Raw genomic sequence first — 26,187 nt, 5'->3', positions numbered from 1 at the left:
CGCAAGGTAGACTGCAAGTGTGTATACCTTTACTATGCTTTGATTTATTTCTGGATCACAATTCTTTGGACGCTCTCCTCCACGAATGTGTGGACCAGTCAGCCACCAGTCTGGCTGTGTGACGGCCGGAATCACATCCAACCCACTGGGAAAGAAGATGAGTTTCTGCAGTAGGATGTATCGGGCAACAGGACAAGCATATGCTTGAAGAATATACATATAGCATTGCTACATAAAAAAAAATGGATGTGTATCTTTATGTACGCGCGTTAGAAGTTATTATTTCTTGGCATAATAAAAAAAATAACTTTAATTTTGTATGCAAATAATAATATAAATAGAATAATAAAAGGATTGGAGTGATATTATAAAAACGGCTCGTAAAGTATTAATTAAATAAAATTTAAAAATTTAAATAAATACTTAGTATTTAATATTAATATAAATAAGCTTATAAAATTTAATTTCGTAAAATAAAAATAAAAATTTTAATTGATAATGAAAATCAGTAAAAATACTGAAGGATTATTCTGATTTATAATTTTGAATTATTTATCAAATAATAATGTAATAATTACTAAATTGTAATGCAAATAAATGATACAAACGGGAACATAACCTCTTGTTCCTTCTCGTCGATTGTGCTTTCAAATGTGCTTCCGTTTTTATCGTGTTTCCTTTCCGTTGATTGTGCTTACAATTTGCTTCCTTTTAGCATCGTTGGGTTTATCTGTTTGACATATCTGATTTAGGCTTGATCTCCGTGGGCTTATGTTTTCATTTTTATTTCTTAAATTGCATTGTTGAAATTTTTTTCCATGACAAACAGTGCAAAACTGCAATGGCGTACGCCCAAGAAATTGTATTAAACCAAATGAATCCCTTACATATCCGGGTCTGTACCTACCCGATATCCAATTTAAAATTCCTTTCGAATGTGAAATAGGAAACACAATAGCCCGTCTACAAAAAATAATAACAGCTTTTGTTAGAAACGAATTCACGAGTAATTTCTGGTTTCTGCCAACGACGTGAGTTGGGGTGCCGGGAAGTCCGATGGATATAACTTGGGAAATTTTGTATATTCATTTAGTGTCATGTTAAAAAAAATCAGTTATATGAAGGGACGCAAATCCCTTGGATTCGCAAGGGAGCAAACAGCAGACATATATATATATATATATATATATATATATATATATATATATATATAGTTGTCTATATTTGTGTAGTTGTCCCAACTCTATTCTGTCAATTGTATCTCAACGAGTTGAATATTCATACAAATGTACATCTTTTTCGTTATATATGTATTTATATATAAGTACACCACTGGATAGCTGAAGGATCAAATAATTCGTTACGCTGAGGATTGTGACGCATCGCGTGCGGTGGAGGGGGAAGCACCGCCATTTTGATGTAATTTTGCTGCGTTTCGAGATTTCCATTTAGTATAACATTATATATATATATATATATATATATATATATATATATATACACACACACACAGTAAGTTTTCCTTAAAACATAGTTTACTTTTGTCTACGTTTAATCAACCCCGTTTCACAGTCACGCTTTTGCAAGCGCACGGGGTGCGCCCCCACCCCTTTCCGCCCAGTGAGGGGTTGTTTAATCCGATGAAGATGCGTCGCAGATGTCGAGAATGAACCCGTGACTAACGTGTCCGGGCGCGGGCGGTAGGTAGGATTGTCGCGGGGGAGGTGAGGTGTGATGCGTTCGAAGGTCGTGTTACTCGCAGGGCGCCCTTCCCACGTGCCGTGGCGATTCTCAGAAAATAAAATGGGGCTTGGCTGCGTCATGGACACGGACGTGTGTTGTACGTGAATACGTATATACGATATCTGTATTTGGACTTGGCTTTTTTGACGCGTATAGGCCGACATTATATATTTTTAATACCACATCTATTCACTGTTACTATTTTACACTAGTGTTTTATGTATGCAATCGATAGATTTTTGACGAGAACTGACAATTGAAACTCAAACGAACGTCCGTAGTTTCTCCGAGTCAAAAGTTCTACCAAATGGAAATCTCGAAACGCAGCAAAATTACCTCAAAATGGCGGCGCTTCCCTCTCCATGGCAACGCGATGCGTCACAGTCCTCACTTAGCGTAACGAATTCTTTGATCCTTCAGCTATCCAGTGGTGTACTTACATTTTTGGATGGAGATGATAGATATGTAGCTGCAACACCAAACTGTATCCCCCGATTTTGTTATCATTCGTTTTTGACGTGACAACGTCTAATAAATCGATGAACGCCGGCTGCACGGTCGAAAAAGGATGACTCATTGACCCGTTACGCTTTATCCCGTTACGCTCAATGTACGCTTGCGCCGCATCTATCTCTCTTCCACTCGATTGGAACAACCATCGATTTGACTTTTTCGAGGCACATTAAACTTGAAACACTCCCATTCGTTTCCTATTTTTCCTATCATCGTCCTATCCTTAAAAGAATAACACATATTGGAGGAAGTTAAATAGCAAACATGTATAAAAGTTATAGTTAAAATAATCTCTTCGTAAAGTAATAAACATATTTGAATTAATGAGTGCAAATAAAAGTAAATTTATCAATTAAATTGTAGATTTCATTTCCCTCCTTCTTTGTATCCATACAAAATAGTGATAATTCAATAAAAATGATTCAATTTTATTCATAAAACTATGCAATCATTTCATCAATGATTTGTTATGACGTCAAGTTAAACATTCGTCCGTAAACCGACTTTACAGACAACCAATTTTTTTTTTAATTGACTCCCACTATGGAAGCAATTTTAAAGACGTGTTCACGTCAAAAAAATAAAATGGTGGTCGCGACGGTCGGAGTGTTGCGAGAGGTTGGCGCAGAACCGACTCGTCTCCTCTACCGACGGAGGGAAGGTATTTCGGTCCACTCCCCCTTCTCCTCCTCCCGCGCGACGCCGGAAGGTTCCCCCTCCACTTTTTTTATGCCCCCACCACAGAGCCCACCCACGGGAGGAGAACGCTACGGGACCTCCCGCCGCCGCGGCGAACTCACCGCTCACACTTCGCTTTCGACCGACGTCTTGCAGTTATCGATCTAACTGGCTCGGGGATCCTTTTCCACCATGACTTGACTTCTGCTATCTGAAGCCGTGGCAGGCATTTCACAAGGAGAACTATTTATTAATTTTTTGATATTGTTCACCGCGTGGACAGATCATAGCGGTTGATCTGTCGCGGACTATATAAACAGAAAGTTCTTTTTTTTTTTTAATTTTAAAGATAACGTGATTGCATTTGCTAGCTCGATATTTATTTTTTCTCCCTCGCGTGGCTATCTCCCCCTTCCTGTTCGTGTGTTGTGTGTTTTAACAATCAATTATTTTTTTTTGTAATCCGCGCTCTTGTGAGGTAATTCGAAATAAACATATTCTCAAACTAAGCGACAATGCAGCGCCAACAGCAGCAGCAGCAGCAGCAGCAGATGCAGCAGCAGCAGCAGACGACGCAACAGACGCAGCAAACGCAGCAAAGTCGCGTGGAGCAACGCGTCACGCGCCAAGTGACCAGCAGCGAACAGAGAGGTCAGTACCACCAACCGAAGCGCAGGCGCTTCACACGTGTGGCGCGCGCGCGCGCAGCCCTGCCAACCTTGCTTCGCTAGCCGGCCCCGAAAACTGCACGGCGGAAGGAAGCGGTCTAACAGAACACGCCAGAAACCAAAAGCAGGGACAGCTTAATGATTTGTGCCGTTGTTCGCCAATACCATTTCCAATACGTGGCAGAAGACGTGTACAGTACCATATTATTTACATATACGATACCAACGTTAAAATAGTATATAAAAAAAGATTCTCTCTTATCAAAAACGTTTTTGCTGTAAAAATAAACCTCAAGTGTTTTAAAATGGAGGGGCAGTAAAATATATTATTTAACCGCTAACAAATTTAAAAAAAAAAAATGTTGTCACTCCAGTCTTTGTTAGCACAGAGCTGTCCGGTAATGGTTTCCAGTGTATTTGATCTAAGGTACATCTACAGTTGAGCGGAGCAGTTTTTCGAATCAGCGCAAAGACTATTTTCGTTTCGTTCAGGAACTCAGTAAACTAATTGTTCCAATACGCTATCAGTTAAGAACAGTTGCAATGCTGGCCACGTTTCAAATTATTGACAGGGAATAGCTGTCAGAAAACTATTTTTAAATGTGCTGTAATGTAATGCACTGTCCGCTTTGTTTACGCACGAAATCCTTCCCAGACCAACCAACTTTGCCTTCGAAATAATAATCCACCCTGAAAGTTTGTCACCAGTTTATTTCAGTTAACTGTCTTTAATTTGACCTTGGTGAGCGTTAAAAGTGTTGCAATATTTTGTAGGCTACCTATAGAATTCGCTGAAGCGAATAATCTCGTGGAACCAAAGAAAAGAAAACACGCTCTAAACTGAAATAGATGCTTAAGGTAACTTGAATTTGCTTCTGCTTTGAAAACCACCTGGAAATGGTGTCAATGCAGTCCTGCAATTGCTTGCGTAAACCCGGTGTGTTTAATCAGTTAACAAAACCGAACGGCTTTTTTTTTTTTTTGCACGCGGTCTTAAATACACCTTTCGGTGAAGATTCAAGGTTATACTTTCCGTGCTGCAGTTTGAGTAATTTAAAATGAACGTAGTGTATGTCACGTGGACAAATGGACCTTTTAAAAAAACCTGTTCCTGTGGGGATAAAAAAAAACCAGCTTGGCAAGTTAGGTGTTTGCGTAACTGTTGTGAAATGGGGAAGTACTAAATGTTCTTCCAAAACTAACTGAATGATAAATGTTTGTGAGATGCGGCAAACCAACGTAAAAAAAAAGTTGAGACTTGCAAAGCTGCATAAGAAAATCGTGATAAGATAAATCGATCTTAGTATAAACTACGTGTTCCTACTTCCCAGAGCTGTGTTCTGTTGCAAACAAGGACAAACATGCACTTGGAAGCAAGGAAGAATGCGCTTGCTTTAGATTTAACATGTTTTTGAAGGATTCGGTAGCAGGTACTAAAAAATGGTTCCTGTAAGCTCATGTTCGGAGAAAGTAACCTTAGGACGGTATGCCAAGACGTTATGGTAAGGTAGCGAATAAGCACTGCTTTGTTGGTATAAGACCGTAGCCTAATCGAATCCCAATAAGGAAACAAATCCTGCGTGGGGCTAGAAACAGGTTTCAACGTATTCTAACGGACTTTCTCAACCATAGATACCTTTGTTACGGCAAAAATAGTAGATATGGCAGCACGATCCCACAAAAATAGAACCGTTTTTCTAATTTTCTCAAATACTTTTTAAGTTGAAATTATTTCTTGTTATGACCATTAAAGTGTCCAGAATGTATTCCGCGATAGTTTCGCGTTCATGAAGTTTCATTTGTCACACCAACACGTCCGGTACATACCCCGATGATCAAAAAAAAATTACTATATGCGAGTAAATGGCGCCGGACACAGGTCCGTAATCTGGACGAAATCAACGAAAAAATGAGTTCTGCGCATGCGCGGAAATTGGGCAACAGAACAACGGATAGGACACCAAAATCCGTTCCCAAAAAATAAGGGACTGGCCGTGTCCTATCGTGCACTAGGAATACGGTTAGGGTACAGGGGTATCATATTCAACACCTAAACTCTTATTTTTGTGTATTGGCATACCGGCCTTGAAAGAACGTGTAAATTTACGAACAAATCCGTACGTTCACGATACTTGGATAATTTGTAACCAGAGTTTTTTTTTTCCCCGCAAAGCCTTAGGGCCCCGGGTTACGCGCTGGCCCTTCTTATTTTGCTTGTTCATATAGTTCTCTGTACAAAAAATAAGAAAATTATTGAGAAAGGTAAGAAGTAAATTTTTAATTGCATACTGGTAAATACCTTTTGATTTCTTTATAGTTTTCATGATTTCGTATTACAAAAACTTTCAACTATTTTGCTGCCTCTTAAAATTATGCGATTTCACAGATATTTGATCAATATACATTTTTTCTAAATATCCATTTGAGAAACAGAGTTTATTAAACTAACCCGAGTACCTACCACTGTCGAAAATTTTGTTTTAGGTAGTCTGTTCCACCCCGTTCCCCCCAGGACTATCACAACCTTGGGTAAAGCCCCTGTCTAAAATAATAGTGTCATTGGCGATCGCAAAAGGGGGGAAGAAATATCCCCCCCCCCCTTTTCCCGGTCACAATTACGAAAAAAAATTGACAAAGTACCTAAAGGTGAAGTCATTATGTTACTATGTAAGAAGACCTGTTGCCTACGGCTACTACTATGTGTTAGTGTCAATAGTAATGCGAGTTTATTTTAATACACGTGTTCAAAATTACGTTTTTTTTTAAATGTGTAACAATGTAGCTCTCGGTATACGGAATTTGGTAGTGAGTGATTTCGTGAATGGAACGTTCGCATATAACTGAAATCTGTAATCACGGTGCTGCCATCTGTGGCAGATGGCGCGAACCAAAGTTCACAAAACCAAAGGGAAACTTCATTCACTGTTTGATAAATTTTAACAAGATGGGCAGTATTTAAATAAATTTTTTGTTGAAAATCAGGCTCAGAGCAGTGTTTAGTTTTTTTTTTTCAAGTGTTTTTCGCTGTTATCGGACCCGTTACATTATATAGTTTGAAATTTCGGTCTGCTAATCAAAATAATCTATATCGACGTAGCTGCTCCAGCAGCGAATTCTAGCGGCGGGTGCGGAAAATACGTGTATTTCACGTCCAGAAATGTAGTTGAAAACACAATTTGCGTAGATTTACCACGCTCGGCATTATTTCAAAATGGTGTCCGAGTTTCGTATTATGTGTGTTTGCAACATGAGAACACATGAATTTGATTGGTTCCGAATTTTTATGTTACAAATTTCTGGCGAGTATAGTGACAATTAGCTTTTTTTTTTCTTCTCAAAATCTCCTTCCTTTTCCAATAATAAATTCTTGTATCGGCCACTGTGTCCCGCATAAGTATGTGGCCCAAGGCCCTAGGTCTCTTCTGTTACATGTGTGACTTTTATTGCCGTGCATGAGATATTATTTAATGAATATCTGTCGAGAGAATTCGAGACGTAACATTGCTGTGCAATAGATCTACTATGGACAATTTACAGGAATAACCATCCTGTAGTAGCAGTGACAAGAAAATGATAAAACCAGCCTGGTGTATGAAGGGCCCTTAGTTTAATTGGGTAATATTGTTCGCGCGTTTTTCCTGCTCGGTAAACCACCTTCCCCACTCCTTTTACAACACTTTGTTACGGTATGCGTTACGCGTGCTATCTTGCCTCGTTATCGTCTCCACCCGTGTGTGTGTGTGTGTGTTTACTCGCGAGCTCTTAACAAGCCGTTATTCCGACGAGCGTAACCGCCATTCCGTCGAAAATGCTTCGGCAGCCCCGTTGTACCTTTGAATATATATATTCAAAGGTTGTACTGTCAGATATTTCTGTCACACTATGTATCAAAGTTTATTTTTGGGTTGAGCGATTTCAAGACGCTTGAATTTTAATGTAATTTTGAAATTTAATAATGCAGCACAGTGCTGATAGAATTTTCGAACTTGTTATTCTTTTAAAGCATTTATAATATTTAAAAAAAATCTATAAATATCACCCACAATAATACCTGTGACATAATAAAATAAATATTTTTTTTATATTAAAGTTATGGAAACGTGTATTTATTTTCTATTTTCCTTTTTTACACATAAAATTATTTCGCATCACGACATTCATATTTACATTATTTTAGTTATTTCACTTTCATAATCTCTTCAATCGCTCATGATTTCTTTGTCATGTTGAAGATTCGGTGTAACGTAAACGGATGCCATTTCTGTTTATTTTATTTTATTTTTTCGCTCGGCATGATTTTGATTGTCTGATTGCATCCGACATCAAGCGTATTTCAGAACCCGTCCTATATGCGAAATCTTTTGATGGACACTCGAGTCATCCAGTCTGTCAAACAATCATGGCTGTGCTAGTGACGTTTTCGGTGACGTCATAACCCACCGACTTTATCTGAGACAACCTATTGGACAGTTTGACAGTGTGACAGAGCCTGGAATCTCTTCAAGACGTCTGCAAGCTGTTTACCGGAGATGCCCCAGGAATTCATGGACTCATGTTATATATATATATATATATATATATATATATATATATATAACATGAGTCCGTGGCCACCACTTACAGATGTGAGGGGGGGGGGGGGAAAGATTTTCCTAGGGACTTTTTTTAAGTTCCTTTTCGAAGATAGATTTACACAATTTAATATAAATTATACAATACTTAATGTTCTGCAGATAGGTAGGTACTGTTTAGACACTAATATTTTGTTCGTGTCAGATGGTAGAGGTTAGCAATGGCATTAAGGGTGCTACCCGACTCTTAAATGTCAAGTCAACCGTTAAATGTGATAGTTGACAAAAAAAAGTCGGAGCACGGGTTTTTGGGAAGTAAAGCATGCTTGCACTGAGAAAATTACGTGGTTGTTAGAAACACTCAACACACTACCCTTCCAGAAAACTGGGTTGGAAATGGTATATAACTGTTCCTGCAATAGCGGTAATGGGCTATGGTTTAGAACGGTGGGCATCAGCATATTTTTTTAATTAAAAGATCAGTAATTGTTTTCCTCAGCTAAAGTATTGCTGGCAGCAGTTGATCATATACATGACGTAACCGTAAACATAACGAAGACTTAATTTTTCTCCATGAGGATTTATTCGTGGGTATTTTGCACGATTACAAAAGTTACATAGGTCAAAATTACTGACATTCAAGCATAAATTATTTACGTTATTTACTTTCCATCTGCCAACCAATATTTTACAAAGTTTATTAAATAAATTTATGAAACTAAGAAATTCTTTCCGATTAGAAAGTTGTTCTATTTTTTTTTTTTTGCAATTTTACTAGAATGAACTTCGGTATTTAGTTTTTGAATGATGGCTAAACTGATGCACTGGTAATATAACTATATTTCTGTGTTTTTGAGGTTTTGTTTACTAATTTTGTTCGTGAAATATTTGAAATACCTTCCCGTACATTTTTTCAAAATAATAAATATACAATTTTAATTAAACCATTTATTTTATCAAACTGGTTAGTTAAAAATTAACTTTTAAAAATTGATGGCTGTCGTGTATGAACTGCAGTTGTAATGACAGGAAACATTTTGTTAGGCACTCGTTCGTCCGTAACTCGTCCGTCCGTAACTCGTCCGTCACACCGAGGACTTCACAATGATTCGTACGTCCGTCAAATAATTTTCCATTTTGATGCTGCCGACAGACTAGAAGTCTTAAATAGTTTTGTACATTTATCTTGTGCAGGAGTGTTAGACTGACGATCATGAAAGTTCAGCACGTAATGAATCACTTAACTCAATTTTCTTTCGCTCAAATATTTATTAAAGTATTTTCAGTGTCAAAAAAGTATTTAAAAAAAAGTTAAAATTTCAAAAGATTCCTTTGGAAACCAGTCGCCAAGATACAGTTTGTAATACTACAAGAAATATATTGTAAATTTGTACAACAAATGGCTATGTTTGTTTGTGCATTTATGAATTATGTTTTTCAAGATAATACTGAGTAGTTCTTAGGAAAATTGGCGCATATTTTTATATTTTAATTGATGTTTCATCCAGGCAAAATATTTTTAAACCACGGAAAAGATTATCGAATATTCAACAATTGGAATTTACTTTGTTGTTTCATGCTTTTTGTTTGCGAAGTTAATACTGTAAAGCTATTCAGGGAACGGCTTATAAATAACTTTAACTTTTGCAAGTACTGGGGTAAGATAAAACATGAATATCCTGGTAAGAGTCCGAACCCAGGATTACTGCGAAAAATGTCGAAAAAAAAAAAAAAAAAAAACGTTTTTTTGTTTAAACCAGGTTTTTTTACTACATTAGTTATTTTGGTTATCAGTATGTTCAAATGAAAGCCATAAAACATCCCGCTTTTGCCACTCATGTTGAACCAGAAAAGTTTTAATATCAGAGAACTGAAGTCCAACAAATTTGCACATTTGACTGGGACTTGACTACAGAAAGGGTATTTCCCCACATGAGGAGGATTCTCCATTGTATGGGTGTTTCCTACAGAAAAGCGATTTACAGTACATAAAGGATTTTTTTTTAAATAATAAATTTATTAAATTCCTTTTTTTTACACTTTTGGTTACAATTAATTAATTAAATTTTAGAGTACTTAGCTGGGTATTATTTGCAACTTATTCAGATAATTTAATTGGATAATATCTTGATTATTATATACCTAGTTATTTGTTCACCGTAAATCACAATAAATATTAACTAGCAAACTATTGTTATTAGAGCGGAATAAGCCCTTTCATAAAAAAAAAATATTTATATATTCTATTTAAAAATACATTTTTGAAAACAAACTTGTTATACGTAAAAACCACTAGATTGAAACCATTGTGGTTTAAATCAGCCGAATCTGACTTCCAACACTATTTTTCGCAGTGATGAAGCCGTACAAATTCACGAATAGCTAGCTGTAGGCCTACATCGCACCTTGGAGCGGCTGGGTCCAGGCGGGCGAAGCCCTCAGCCTCCTCGGCCGCTATTTTTATCGCTCGTCTCCGCCGGGACTGCGGAAAAGAACGTCTTCTCTCTCGCCTAGGCCTTGTCGCCGGCACCGCCGAGGTATTTTCAGTCCGCGAGGCTTTGGGCACGCGTCCGAGACACCACACCACACCACACCACACCACACCACACCACACCACACCACACCAGTGGCGTAGTCAGGATTTGTGTATTGGGGGTATTGAGAAGCATGCCCCCCCCCCCCCCCCCCGTATTAATGCGGGTGGTCCGGGGGTCCTCCCCCGGGAAAATTTTGGATTTTAAGGTGTAAAATAGTGCTATTTTAGCAGTTTTCGGTACTTAAATTTAAATATTGTAATGGTAAAATTTTTATTAATTTTAATATGAAATTTGTTTGAGTGATGAATAAGAAATTAATTAAAGATTTGGTGCTAAAGGGGGGGGGGGGTGGTTGAACCCCTAAACCCCCCCCACACCACACCCGGCCTTCCTGTGACGTCATTCTTTGGACGGCCATTTTGCTGCCATCAGAATGGTACAAGACGCGACACCATACGATTGCGGGTGTTCCGGAACCGTGACCGATTTTCGAGAACCGGGAATTTCGGTGCCATTTTTTTAACGGTACCGAGAATTCCCGGTACTTTCGGTACTAGGTAGTTTTTTCTTTCTTTCTTTCTTTTTGAAGTGAAACGTCTTTCAGTTCGGCAGGTAGCGGGGTCGCTTACATGCAACGAGAACATGTCGACCTTTATCTTAATTACTCCGGTCATATAATGTTACGGTCTCCGCTCAGATTTCATCGTTGTCCTGTGCACGACGAGAAGACTGCGCGCCAGTCCAGAGGAGACACCGCGCTGGAAGCACCAGCGAGCGTCGCGCTTATCATCCCGCCTCACTAACACAGTACAATTGAATATACATTATATATAATCAATGCAGTTACACCCCTGACTCCTAAGAATAAAAATAAGCACATGAGTTTGCATAAAAATATGTATAAGAACGCGAGTGAACAAGCATGCAAGTACGCAAATATGTTAAGTGTGTTGAAAACGGAAACACGCCATCGAGCACCCCACTCCTGATCGCGGCACATTTCGTTGCCATCCGTCGCCCTGTAGAGGGGGAGTTAGTCATGGCACTAATCGCTGCCATGGCTGGCCAGTCCCCCTCCTAGAACATGATGCATTCTACCTCTCCTGCATGGCTAACACCCTGCATGATTAGAGCGAATAGGCTTCAGCCTGAGACGCACTTAGTCTCCCTCCCTAATCCGGAACTCTCCCAATTACACTTAGCTTTTAGTTAGGTTAGAGAAAAAAAATAGTTCGTGGAGTCCCTCCGCGCGGAAGAAGTGAAACTTCGTCATGTGGAAATGAAAATAGGAAGGGGTAGAAATTGATTTTTAGTGAAATCATATTGTTTCTTTAAGACAAACTTTATTAACATTGCTTACAATGCATAGCAAGAATACCACGCGCATGTGCTTGGGATCTACCGAATCACTCTCATTCTCTCTCCTACTTTCTACCTTTGTGTATCTTTCTCTCTCTCTCCCTCTTGCGTTGGAATATTGGACGCTACTCGTTGCTAACGCTCGCGCATGCGTTCGAGTGCCACGCATTCACTCTCGCTCTGTCTCTTTCTATTCCCCCTCCACCAGGAGCGGTGAACGTTTAACGCAACAGTGCTTTCATACCCCCTCCATGGTAGCGTTAAACGTTTAACGCAACCTTGTCGGAAGTCGCATTAGAAGTTTCACTTAAAAAAAAAAAATCGTCGCTCTGCGGACTGGTGAACAAGTTTCACTTCAAAAACAACGAAAAATTGATGTGCAGACGGCAGACGTCCGGCAAGCGCGGCTCCAGAGGAAGGGCGCAGGGGGCGATAGCCCCTTCCGAGCCCAAATTTTACTTCTTATTTCTTTGTGGAGAATATTAATGTTAACTTGAATACTTTCGTCAATGTGCTAAACTCTTCTTTCAATCGAAATTTGTACGAAAATACTAAATTTCAGTATTTGAGACCATATATTTTGTGGAATATCCCAAAGGGCAATGTCATGATTATTAACTGCACATCCTCCTGTGTGTGAGAGCCCTGCCCGAGAGGTCTTCCTGGAACCGCCATTGACGTCCGGAAGAAGTGCCGCCGCCTCCCACACGAGGGTCCCAGACGTCGCCGGCGGGGTCGGCATGGCGACACAGAGGAATGGGGTTTGAAAGAGACGTGACGCGGCGAGGTCTGTCAGCCGGGGAACCGATGAGGCCAGAGTGTCGCTCGGGTGAGATGTAACGTGGGAAATTGTTGCGTGCGTGAGAACCGAGGGGGTAAAAAAAAAGCCGCTGGGTTACCTTGTGTGGGAAGCGGTAGCATTTCTTCATGACATCTGTCGTCTGCATCGATTGTTCGTTATTATTTTTTTTTTTTTTTAAGTGAAGCTTGTTTACCAGTCAGTAGAACGAAATATGCAACGATAGGAGTGGGGTGCTCGAATTCATGCTTGCATTTTTAGTAAGTACATACACATTTGCATACTTGCTTGATTGCGCGCACTTGAATATCTGCGCACTCGCATACTTATACGCATTTTTATATGTACATTCTTAAACCTTTTTATCTGTTATGTTTCACTTCTAGTGTGGCCTCATCACACACATTGTTTTTTTTTTGTTCTCAAGGGCTTATATACGGCCCCGAATCCTTTCATGTCACCGGAAGACCACCCGCATGCAGTGCATTCCAGATTATGTCAACTTTTGTAATCCACTCCCGAAAGTCGTCCCTGTCAACAACTCCCCAAAAATTCAAATTTGAACACAGTCTACAAGATGTCCATGAAAGAAAGTCCCCGTTATAAAAAATAATAATAATATCAACTGTAAGCGTTGTAGTGTGAGTGTTCAAGGTCACGATTAAAAAGGCACTCAAAACAGTTTTAGATAAGCGCATGCGAGAAAACTGCTTTGTTGTTTTCTCGCTTGCAGCGCGAAAGAATGGCTTTTTTTCCCCAATTAGCAGAGGGTGAACCTGCAAAACTTTTATTTGTGCAAAAGGATGGAGCCCCTCCCCAATGAAATCTCTTTGCACGAGAGTGGTTGAACGTCGAAGTCCCTGACCGTTGGATGGGTTGTAATGGTCTAGTCTAGACGACTGAGCTCTTTTTCGCTGGCCTCCACGTTCACCTGACGTAACGCCATGCGATTTTTTTTTCTTTTGGAGCTTTATAAAAGATCGTGTCTACGTTCCACCGCTACCTAATTATTTGCCGGAAGTTGAGACACAGTAGTGAAGAGGCTATTGCTTCCATTACTCCGAATGTGTTAACCAAATTGTGGGAAGAATTGGACTTTATGTTCGGTGTGTGTCGTGTAACTAAAGGTGCGCATATTGAACATTTGTAAAAAAAAAAGTTAGTTTGCCTTCAATTTGATGTATGATTTGTCGTAAATAGTCTAAATTAAACTGTTATAATATACGTATATTGAAACTGGGACATTCTTTTCTGGACACCATGTATTTTACACCCGTAACAAATGACCACTTATTAGCGGGGACCGGCATAATTCAACGAATTCATTTAGTTATAGGTAGAGACCTGCAAAATTCGTGGTTTCGATGTCCTTCAGGATAGACTGCACATACCCCTGTACACTCGGGCAAATAACGCAAGTTCATTGGCTGCCGACTTGTAAGTAGTCTCAACTGGTTTGTCTGTGATTCGATCCTTCTTTGGTTGAGGGTTTATAACTGGTTGAGATTCGTCCAGATGAACAGTAAGCCAATAGCAAAATTATCTAAGACGTATATGTGTTTGAATTCTAGCCTATCACCGAATGAATCCGCGAATTTTGCAGGTCTCTAGTAATCCGGTACTATCGAGCCGCTTGTGTTTAGATGTATTCCAACTTTTGACTTGCCTTTTTTTATGTGTAATATCTCAACTCTCGGTATACGGAATTTGGTGGGAGCACTGTCGTGACTGCGACGGAAGTCTAAGAAACAGAAATGTGTAACAACAGTGGTGCCAAAGTTTACAAACACAAAGGGAAACTTGATAGTTTTAACTGTTTAATGAATTTTAACGAAATGAGCAATATTTTAATAAAATTCCTTGTCGAAAATCAGGTCCAAACCCGGGGTTTAGTGTTTTTTTTCCCCAAGTCTTTTACGCTTTTATCAGAGTGGTTTCATCCTATAGTTTAAAACTTCTGTCCGCAAATGGAATGATTCGATAATCGACGTAGCTGCTCCAGCAGCGAATTCAAGCGGCGAGTGCGGAAACTAGGTTTGTTTAACGTCCACAATTATACTTCCTTAAAAACACAATTTGCGTCTTATATATTTATCACGCTCGGCATTACGTTAAATTTCATGTTTGAGTTTCGTATTTTAAGAGTATTTGCAACATGAGAACACGCGAATTTGCGCTTTTACGGGGTTAGATGTTAACACATCAGTGTGAGTATTGAGTATTGAGACTCATTTTTTTTTTTACTAATTTCAGAGTTTACCATTACTGTCGGTTTTCATTCAATTGCGGTGTTTTCCTGTTTTCTAGCGGGTTACATTTTTTTTTTCACAATTTCACACTTGGTATTCACGTTGGTTAAAAAAAATAATCGCAATAATCGGCATGGTTGTGTTTTCCCGAAGACCTTTCACTGTGCATGTTTGTGTTTGTTTAAAAGGACACTCCCGTCGCTGAGAGTAAGTTTTTTTTATTTTATTTTTTTACGTGAAAATGGTAATTGTGAATTCCGTCTAAGCGCAAGCTAGTTTCTCGTTCGCCTCGTGTTTCGGGTTCTACAGCTTGTTTTTTTTTTTTTCGTGGTCGTTCAATCACCCCGCCCGGCCAATTCAACCAGCTGGTACGCGACCGGTTTCTTGACTCGTGGCGGCTTGGATTTGTGAAGTTTCGAATCGCGTTCCATCTCTCCGGCCCACTTCCGATGTATGTTTTCATATTTAAAGTTGTATTTATTGGTAGGGACGGGAAAACTGGAAAAAAAATTCGCGCTCTTAATTGACCTCTAGGACGGATACGTTCTTTAAAATGATTTAATACAATTTCTTGGACATACGCAGGGGCATGCAGATTTCGCGAAAAGATTTCGAGACTAGCTGAGAGTTTAAACACCGTGTCATCGCCTGTGTTTCGTGATTGGGTGAATTTCTCCCAGATACATATCGATTGTAGCAACACCAATCACCAGTAATTCAATGTGGAAGCAAACGCGTCCTGAATGGCTCGGTCAAATAAGGCAACGACTTCTCTCGCAGATGGACACCAATCACAAGGAAGAAATCACAGGTGCGTGTGTACCTTGTTGCAATCTAATAGGCGTTCAGATGTTTTCGCGAAAAATGCCTGCCCCTAGACATACGTCATTGCAGTTTTGCGCTGTTTGTCATGGAAAAAAAAATCCAAGAACGCAAATTAATAAACAAAAATAGAAAACATTAACTCACAGAGAACAAGCCTAAATCAGCTGTGTCAAACAAGTGAACCCAACGACGTACCTAAACAAATATTACGGACAATACAAACACATTCAAACTCAAATATCAAGACAGCACAAGAATTCCGTGGAAGAAATTTAGTCATAAAAAAAATAACAGCACAGACTGTCAACAACGTCGAGACAGTTTAAACAATAACAATATCTGTTTGTCTTCATCGTTGTGTTCGTATATTTGCTGCGTTGTCCAAGTTTTGTTGTCTGCCTGCATTTACTGTTATTGTTGAAACTGTCTGGTCGTTGTTAGTCTACTGTGTTCGTCTGTGTTTGTAAACAACTATATTTTAAAACAGCTGAAATAGGCTTCAGTAATTATATTTATTTGAAGTAAAATTACAAAATGTTAACCTTATTATCACGTGAGCTACATTAGCTAGCGAGATTTATCGTAAGACACTCTGATACATACGCTAATTATGGTTATTTGATAACGTAACAAATAAAGGGAGACCGGAAAAATTTGCGGTTTCATTTCGCAATAGTCTAGATCCAAATGCGTTTAACTTTTTGCTGCTTCAGTTTTGGACTACAGTTGAGCCAATGAATAACCCTCAAATCACAAGCATTTCATTTAGCAGGTCTCACAAGTCAGTAGCCAGTGAGTTGGTGTAATTTTCCGAAGTACATAGAGGATCGCGGAGTGTTTCCTAGATGCCATTGAAACCGCGAATGTTTCCAGTCTCTAAAAATAAATAAAACTCCGTAGTTCCACAACTAGACTTCTAAACCAGTAATAATTACGGAATAAACTTATTGCTTGGCAGCACTGAACACGTGACATCGATTTTTTTATGCACAAATTTGTAAGTATAACCCCGCACCAGAATAAAACCCGAATTTCGCAGCTCTCTTATCATCGGCTCTGATCAGAGGAAGAAGGAAGAAGACGGTTCTGCTATTGAATGGGCCAATGAGAAGGCAGCTGCTGCGTCATAGAACGTCTGTAAATCGTCTGAAAATAATTAGGGCTACACCGTTTCAAGTATATTTCTTCCAGCAAAAAAAAAAAAAAAGACCCGGCCGCAATCAACGTAAACGTTTCACAGGTTCACCGAAGTATTACAAGTAACAGTTAAACGTCGTGTAATTTAACGTAACTATCTACAATCGTACATTGCGACAAGAATTTACACAAGCACGGCATCAGCATTAATTAGAGTTCGCTTTATAGGTTTAACTCTTGCTTAACACTATGTGGTATTTCTAAAACCGTGATACGTTTACAGCGACTCAGAAGCTCTGGACGTCCTACGACGTCTTAATTTGAGAACTTTATTTAAAAAATAAGAAAATCCGTGTGTTGAACAGTTTGTGTTGAACATTATTATTATTATTATTATTATTATTATTATTGTTTTGTTGGTTATGTTCGCACGATGGCCCAATATCCAAAGGAGAAAAATATTATTTCTGCATTTAATTTTGTAATTATATTGCTATTGTGGACTTTACTCTGTAAACACTGATTTTGTTTCTTTGTTATTACACAATACTAACTACAGCAGCATTAATTTTACAAATGCTAAACTTCCAAGTTAAGTTCATATCCGTTGTTAGCCAGACGGCTGTGCTAGTTTTGGGTTGTGCAAGTGCTTATCGCAATTGCTATACCATGTATTAATAATATGTTGGTTGTGTTTCCGGGACCCGCCATATTGGATTTTTCCATCCTTTTGCTGTAATGATTTTTTTTTTACTATTTATCCCAATTTCTTGGCACATCAAGGCATAAGTCATATCTTCCAGACCTCCTACACCTTGTTCCAGCCACATATTTACTAACAGGCTCTAGTATGTAAGCACCATGAGGATAAAACTTATTATTTCACGCGGGTGACTGCAACTATCATGATAATCGCACTAGTACACAATTTTTGACTTCAAAACGTAACCAAAGCTAAGTCCTTTGCTGTGTCAATATATATAGCACGAAATTTTATTACAAGCGGTATCAAAATATTTCGAATTGCAAGATCGAGAGGCCTTATCCCCCTCTTACAAGAAAGTAGCAGAGTGAAAAACTTTTGATGTCCACGAATGACGTTGCGCAATCAACCAGGCCCCTTGTCCAGGTAATTCTCTGTACGCTCGTTACTCGCTGACCTTGCTTTCGAGTCTTACCACCTATTTCCCCCTTCCAATACTCTCTATCTCTCTCTCTCTGTCTCTCTCTCACACACACAGCCGCCGTCCCACTTCTGCATCAGCGGCAAATTTTATCCCAACCCGTCTCGACGTATTCTTCTGCGGAACTGAAAGCCCGCGAGCGGCGAAAAGTTTGCCGTTCCCTAACCTACAAAATATTCTTAACTTTAACATTTCCCTAAATACAGCATGTCCATAAAAGAATATCCCAGTTATAAATTTTAACAGTATCAATTGTCAGCGTTCTAGTGTGCTTGTTCAAGGTCACAATCAAAGAGTAACGCTCTCAAACAGTTCTAATAGATAAGCAGCTCACACGCGAGTACAGACTGCTTCGTTGTTTTCTCGCTTGCAGCGCCACATACGCAAAATGGCGACCCCCTGAGCGTAAAGCGTTCTGCAATTCATTTCAACGTGCGTTCCCCATTATCAATCTCTTTGTACGATCTTTTGGAACTTCGAATATGTATTTATTTAATATATGGACCAGTTTTTTTTTCGTTGAACAGGAGTGAGTGTTAATTATTTTGCGTAAACTTTATCGTATTTGGATTTACGCTTGTTTCATTACTGATGGGTGATGGGTGTGCTTGGAAATTGGCAGCAATTCGTGTTCATCGGCTACATCCACATTCTAACTTCTCTCCGGGTGTCGCACGTCATTTGTAGACATATGCAAAATTCGCGGATTCATTTCGCGATAGGCTAGCATCAAAACAACTATACCTTCGTACCGCATCTGCGATTGGCCCACATTTTATCCGGGGAACTGTGAGCCAATGGGAAACACTAAACCAAGAAAGTGCCGAATTACGGACAGCCTAGTTGAGACGTCTCACGCGTCAGTAGCCAATGAACAGGTGTCATTTCCGCGAGTATTTAAAGGACTGTGGAGTCTATCCTAGAGGTCAATGAATCCGCGAATTTTCCAGGTCTCTAGTCATATGTTCTCCTGGGTGTTTGTCATTGGCTCCCAGGCTTTCAGGACGTGCCACCGTTATGTAATGCGATCAAATTCAACTTCGAAATCATTTCTCTTGAAGGACACATGATGTTACTAAAAACTAACTACTACAGCCCCATCTGGTTCCTCAAGGCATTGAATGCTCTAATGTTATAGATAAGACACCCGGCAATTTCGCCCACACATGTGATCGTAAGGTAGACTGCAAATATGCCTACCTTTGCATTGCTTTGATGATTGTATCTTAATTAATTGTTTGGACACTTCCCTCAACTAACATCTAGCAGTGTAGCAGTAGAGTTAACGGAATCACATCGACCCACACAAAAGAATGGGCCGTTCTACAGTAACGAATCAGCCAATAGTAAAAGTATGTGCGTGTGTCTAGTATATATAAGACTGTAAATTTGAGCCTGATATCAAATTTCTTTCGCGAAATGTTTGGGTCTCTAGCTAAAATTTTTTTTGAATCCACTTTTACAATCTAAATGGTTTTAGTGTATTCATGGCAAACTTTAGTGTCATTAAAATGATGAAAGTAATTTTTTAATGTGATATTAAGCCATACATGACAAAATTAAAAAAAATGCAACATAAATATCTAAAAATCTGTATTAATACAGTTTCAGCGTTAGAAATAAAAAAAAATAAACCATGAAAAAAAACATTTATGCACCGAAACCGTTCAAGTACTTAGATTTATTTCAGTGGATTGAGGACAAGAAATAGGTATTCAATCATGTGGGAAGGCCTTTATGTTAAATGAATTGGGATATGTGTTAATTTCTAGTAGTAGCATAGATTTTACATTATTGTGTGCAATCAGGACTGTGTTATTTGTTCATTAGATGTTACATTTTACCCTCTGTCGTGGCAGCATATTACTGGACCACATTTTTTTACTATATTGCTACCGGCCACAGATATTTTTCCCTCTAAAATTGAAATTTAATTTTGTATCTGTTAAAACTTCCGCACTTAAATACGTGAATTACAATGTAACTTTTCGGTTACGTTCATAAACATGTAATGGAGTTTAAATATTTCTAAAATGTATTTAATGAATAAATTAATGCGCTGGAAATATAGATATCATATACAATTGTGTTAAATTTCCCACGAACTGTATTGATAAAGAGCTTCCATTAAATTTCAGAACAAAAAAAAATAGCTTACAAGACCTTTTTTTCTGTAAATAAACATCACTTTTTTTATCAATGAGTTCCACTTTCGTAAGTTAGTAAAGATGCCTATAGTATTCCACTGGATTGCCAGCCAGGAATATTTTCAGTTATTTCACTGATTGAAATCACAGATGGAAAAAATGTTTTAGTGTACATGCTGCGCAGCTTGCGTGCACGGTCTACCTAGTCATTGCTAGGGACACTTGTATTTCGCGATTTCATTTCATGTCAAGGTATTTCACAAAACACTGTAGCTTTTTCTAAGAGTCATGGCAAATTGTGAGGGTGCAGCAGTACGGTGACCACATTCTCATTGGCCCCGTCAAGAGCGGGACGACACCTCTCCCCGACCTCAGCCAATAACCACAGGAGAAAAGCTACAGTATTTTGTGAAATACTTTGACACGAAATGTATTCGCGAAATACAGGTGTCCCTAGTCATTGGTCTATGGTTCGATGCCACATCTGTGGCTGGATCAGATGCAGTCTCGCCGGCGCCGCGCCGCGCTGTCCCACGGGAGAAAGTAGGCCGCGGCGACACACCGTGTCTGCAACATTCCTTACCACGGTGGCCGATCACACGTTCCGACACCTGGAATCCTTCCGCCGCTTACTGTGTCCGCCTTTGGCGCGAATCACATAGAATCGGTGACGTTTCGAATCAAACTGGCGAAAAAGAAAAAAAAATAGTAATTTCTAGAGACCGGAAAAATTCGCGAATTCAATTCGCGATAGGCTAATATACAAATAGTTATACCTCAGTGCTGCCTCTTCTATTGACTCACAACTCACCTGGATGACTCTGGGCCAAAGAGAAACGCCCAACCAAAGCTTTATCGAATCACAGGCTGCTACGTTGGGACGTCTCACAAGACAGCAGCCAATGAGTGGGTGACATTTGACCGAGTGTACGTAGAACTATGGAGTTCATCCTGCAGGTCATTGAACCTGCGAATTTTTCCGGTCCCTAGTAATTGCTCCACCATGTGCTTTACGCCCCCGTTCTACTACGACACGTGAACGGAAACGGATCTCACGGAACAGAGTTTCTACAATAACACGCAGACGGAGACAGACCCTTACGGACTAGCTCTTCCTCTTACGTTGCTCCGTGCGAGCAGTAGAAGCCGAGTACTTGGCCAAGATGGTAGCCATGTTTGTTTATGTTTTAAATACGTTTACAAATGGTTTCAAGTACAAGAACATACAGTGTTTTTAATTGTTACTGTCGTTTATTTCTATTATATAGGCCTACGTAAATACTGCCCGTGCTATGATCTCAAAGCACAATTTTTTTAGTTAAATTAATATTTCGCAATCTTGGAATGCAGTCTTGTTGATTGCCATTTGTCGAGTTTCCGTGCATTGCGGAAGCAGCGGACGCGATAGTGCAATGTTCCGGGAGATCCGTTTCCGCCAGCCGTGCCATTGCAGAACGGGCGTAAGTCTGGGCCGAGTGAACTGCCTCAAAAGTTTGCAAGTTCTCAAAAAAGTATCACCAATAGTAGGGACTGGAAAAATTCGCGGTTTCGATGACCTTCAGGATAGACTACACAGTCCTCAGTATACTCAGGAAAATAACGCCTGTTCATTGGCTGCTGACTTGTGAGTCGTCACGACTGGGTGGCCTGTGATTCGACACTTCTTTGAGTGAGGGTCTCTAATTGACCCTCAGTCCTCTAGATTAACAGTGAACCAATGGCAGAAGCCACACTAATGTATAATTATTTGAATTTTAGCATAACACGAAATGAACCCGCGAATTTTTCAGGTCTCTACCAATAGGGAATCATACGTCGGTCCTATGAGTGTTGGGTATACCGGCGGTACGGGAGAGGGATGAGTAGAGACAGGAAAAATTTCACCGTTTTCATTTCGCGACAGGATAGAATCTAAACGCGTTTAACGTTTTGCTGCTTCGGCATTGGTTTACCTGAAGGACTCCCCCGAGCCAATAATGAATAAACCTTCGACGAAGTATCGAATCACAGGCAAGTTAACAGTTTTCTCACGAGTCAGTAGTAGAGACCGGAAAAAATTCGCATATTCATTTCGCGATAGTCTGAAATTCATACATAAATACCTTTAAGCTGCTTGTGCTATTGGTTCACTGTTCGTCTGGGCGACTCTGGGCCAATGAGAAACCCTCGGCCAAAAGAAGTAACGAATCTCGGGCAAACCAGTTGAGACGACTCACAAGTCAGCAGCCAACGAACTGGCGTTATTTGCCCGAGTATACAGAGGACTGTGTAGACTATCCTGAAGGTCATCTAAACCGCGAATTTTTCAGGTCCCTAGTCAGTAGTGATTTTCCCGAGTATACATACATTTTGGTGTCTATCCTAGAGGTCATTGAAACAGCAAATGTTTCCAATCCCCAGTGAAGAGGTGATGCAGCAGGTGTATTTGGGACTCCTCCGGTGACGAAGCAGGTGTATTTGGACTCTTCCAGGCTCGGCGGCGCGGGTTTAAATATAGTTGAAGGCCCCCCTTTGGGATGACGCCGGGAGCGCATGAAGTTCTCCGACAGAGTTCTCCGTGGGGCAGGCCTTCCCCCCCCTGCCTTTAACGCCAGCCGCGCCGCCATCTTGTCGCTTCGAGGCGGTCTCCTGTTGGTTTACGGTAGCTCCGCGACGGAAACCACCCGCTTTTAGACCTGACCCACCCGCCGTATTCCCTCCCGCGGCGACGGCAACAGTGCACTCGGCGTCGTCCCTGCCCGGAGTGCAGGTTCGAGGCCCATTCTGGAAGTAACGAACGTTTGTTGGTTTCTCCAGGTATTTTCATTTGAGACTATCTGCACCGGCCGTGCGTTGCTGTGGCTCACTCTGGTTAAACGGAAAATAAAGAAAATATTAATTACTTTAGATTTTGGAATTTGTTTGAAGTAGTTATTAGAGACCTGAAAAATTCGCGGGTTCATTTCGTGTTATGCTGAAATTCAAACAATTATACTTAAGTGCTGCTTCTGTCATTGGTTCACTGTTAATCTGGATGTATGAGGGCCAATTAGAGATACTCACTCATAGAAGTGTCGAATCACAGGCCACCCAGTCGAGACGTCTCACAAGTCAGCAGCCAATGAACAGTTTGCATTTGCCCGAGTGTGTAGAGGAAATAGGAGTCTATCCTGGAGGTCATTAAACCCGCGAATTTTTCCGGTCTCTAGTAGTTATACATACAAATCATCTCTATCTCCCTTTATATGTCCCTCTGTATAATTGTCTCTAAATAAAATATGTCTATATCTCTCCATCTCTCTATTATTTATATCTCTCTCCATATCACTCTATCTCTCTATGTTTCTATTTATGTCCCAATCTATCTCCCTATATATCGCTTCATATCTCTATATCTATATACTTGCATATATCACTCTATATTTCTCTATACCTCTCAATATTTCTACCTGTATATATCTCTCTATGTATGTATCTTCCTATCTATATCTTTATAGGTACAAAACAGAATACGAACACACAAACATTCATTTGTATATATATTCCCTATCCATATTTTTATCCATCTTTTTACCTGTAACAGGTATACCCGCACCAGCGGTTTCTTCCTTGTGATTGGCGGCCGTCTGCGAGACAAGTCTTTGCCTTATTTAGCAGAGCTATTCAGGACGCGTTTGCCTCCGCACTGAATTTATGTGATTAGTGTTCTATCATTCGACATGTACCTGAAAGGAACACACCCAGTCAAGAAACACGGACGATGCTACAGTGCTTTAACTTTCACGTAGTCTTGGAATCTTTTCGCGATAGCCTGGGATCAAAACTAATTTACCTTCATGCTGCTTCAGTGATTGGGCTACAGTTTACCTGAAGGACTCTGAGCCAATTAAAAACCCTCAACAAAATACATCAAATCACTAGCCTCCCAGTTAACAGATTTCACGAGTGATTAGCCAATGGGCAGGTGTAATTAACCCCACGAGTCCTACTTAGAGGATTGTGTAATCCATCATAGAAATAATTGAAACCGTGAATTTTTCCAGTCCCCGCTAATAAGACAGGACAGTATGGGTCATATTGCACAAAATAAACTAAAACTATCACAACTAAATGCTGATCACTAAGGGCACGCATTTTTCGCGAATAAATCTGAACGCCTATTAGACTGCAACAAGTTATACCAGCAGCGGCGGTTTCTTCCTTGTAGTTGGCGGCCGTCTGCGAGAGAAGTCGTTGCTTTTATTTGACGGAACCACTCAGGACGCGTTTGCTTCCGTATATTGAATTACTGTGATTGGTTGTACTGACATTAGACATGTACCTAAAGAAACTCACCCAATAACGAAACACAGACAATGCTACAATGTTTTAACTTTCACCTAGTCTCGGAATCTTTTTGCGAAAAGTGCATGCCCCTACTGATCACTACCTGTTGACAAAAGGTTTTCACGGCTGTACCAATGTTGCCAACGTTTGTTTTCAACATTTATTTGGTGTTTACCGCTCAGTTATGGAAATATGAATATTGTTGTCAACATTTTTACAGTTGATGTTGTTCCACGTTATTGTTGCCAACGTTTGCTAGCAACTCGTGTTGCCTGCACTGTTGCTCCGGCGTGAACGCGGCTTTTTATTCTTCGCTGTCTCCACGGTCACGATGAGATTATCTCTCCCGACAGCGATCTATCAACCTGCCTATTCCGCCAACGACTCTTCAATTGGTGGAGTTCAGACGTCGCTCTAGCTAGGCTTTTTGCTATATAGTTAGGCTTGCTCGGTACCGTTTGGCTAGCCTTTTTTTTTTCCCATTAAAATTTGCGTTACTAACTGTTGTAAATTACAAAATACAATTTACCCCCCCCTTTTTTTTCCGTTATTTTTTGACGACAGTCTAGACAGTAAATGTTTGTACACTTGAACCTGTTATACGTGGACACTTGAAAAACTGGCGAATTATTTTCGCTATAGACTGAAATTGAATTACGTGTGCTAAAATGCTGCATCTGCTATTGGCTCGCCGTTTGATTTGGATGATCGTTGGCCAATGAGAAGCCGTGGTCGTGTAGTTTACCTGGCCATTCAAAACGCGTTTGCTTCCGCGCCTAATTATTGTGATTGGTGTGATGACATTATGTCAGTAGTCATGCACCTGAAAGAAACTCACCCAATCACGAAACACAGTAATCGCTACAGTGTTTTAACTTTCAGCTAGTCTCGGAATATTTTCGCGAAATATGCATGCACCTGTTAATACGTAACTTATATGTAGAGACCGGAAAAATTCGCAGATTCATTTCGCGATAGTCTGAAATTCATACACATATACATTTAAGCTGCTTTTGCTATTGGCTCACTGTTCGTCTGGGCGACTCTGGGCCAATGAGAAACCCTCAGCCAAAAGAAGTAACGAATCTCGGGCAAACCAGTTGAGACGACTCACAAGTCAGCAGCCAACTAACTGGCGTTATTTGCCCGAGTATACAGAGGACTGTGTAGACTATCCTGAAGGTCATCGGAACCGCGAGATTTTCAGGTCCCTATGTATGAGAATAAGAAACGTCGGTATGATAATAATTATAATAATAGTAGTACTTCTTTCTGACGTGGCCTCAACCCAAAAGCCACAGAGCAGTTAAGACTATCCTTCCAGTCGAACCCGCGAGTGTTGCAGTTATGCGTGTATGCTGTCGGCCGGGACCGCGAGTCAGCCTGCAGCGTGTATAATAGGTCGGTAAAAGTAGGCGTGGCTAGTTTCGCCTCTTCCCCCTCCCTTCCTCTTCTCTGTACACCTTGACACC

At 40.0% G+C, this 26,187-nt stretch overlaps 1 protein-coding gene across 9 annotated transcripts in view; it reads left to right on the top strand.

Annotated features, from left to right (window-relative positions):
* The first annotated feature begins 3,016 nt into the window (after positions 1 to 3,016).
* The window catches only part of LOC134538265 (titin), a 358,395-nt gene continuing 335,224 nt past the window's right edge, over positions 3,017 to 26,187 (top strand). For 5 of the 9 annotated variants that reach the window (XM_063379425.1, XM_063379423.1, XM_063379419.1 and 2 more), the window contains exon 1: positions 3,044 to 3,585. In XM_063379425.1, coding sequence (XP_063235495.1) covers positions 3,450 to 3,585 — 136 coding nt within the window. In that variant the 5' untranslated portion in view covers positions 3,044 to 3,449. Of the gene's footprint in view, positions 3,586 to 26,187 lie in introns of all 9 variants that reach the window. The other 4 variants (XM_063379424.1, XM_063379422.1, XM_063379416.1 and 1 more) reach the window with 3 other exon arrangements.

Source organism: Bacillus rossius, chromosome 13 (genome assembly GCF_032445375.1).
Source record: "Bacillus rossius redtenbacheri isolate Brsri chromosome 13, Brsri_v3, whole genome shotgun sequence".
NCBI lineage: Eukaryota > Metazoa > Arthropoda > Insecta > Phasmatodea > Bacillidae > Bacillus > Bacillus rossius.
This window is presented reverse-complemented; position numbering and strand designations above follow the sequence as displayed.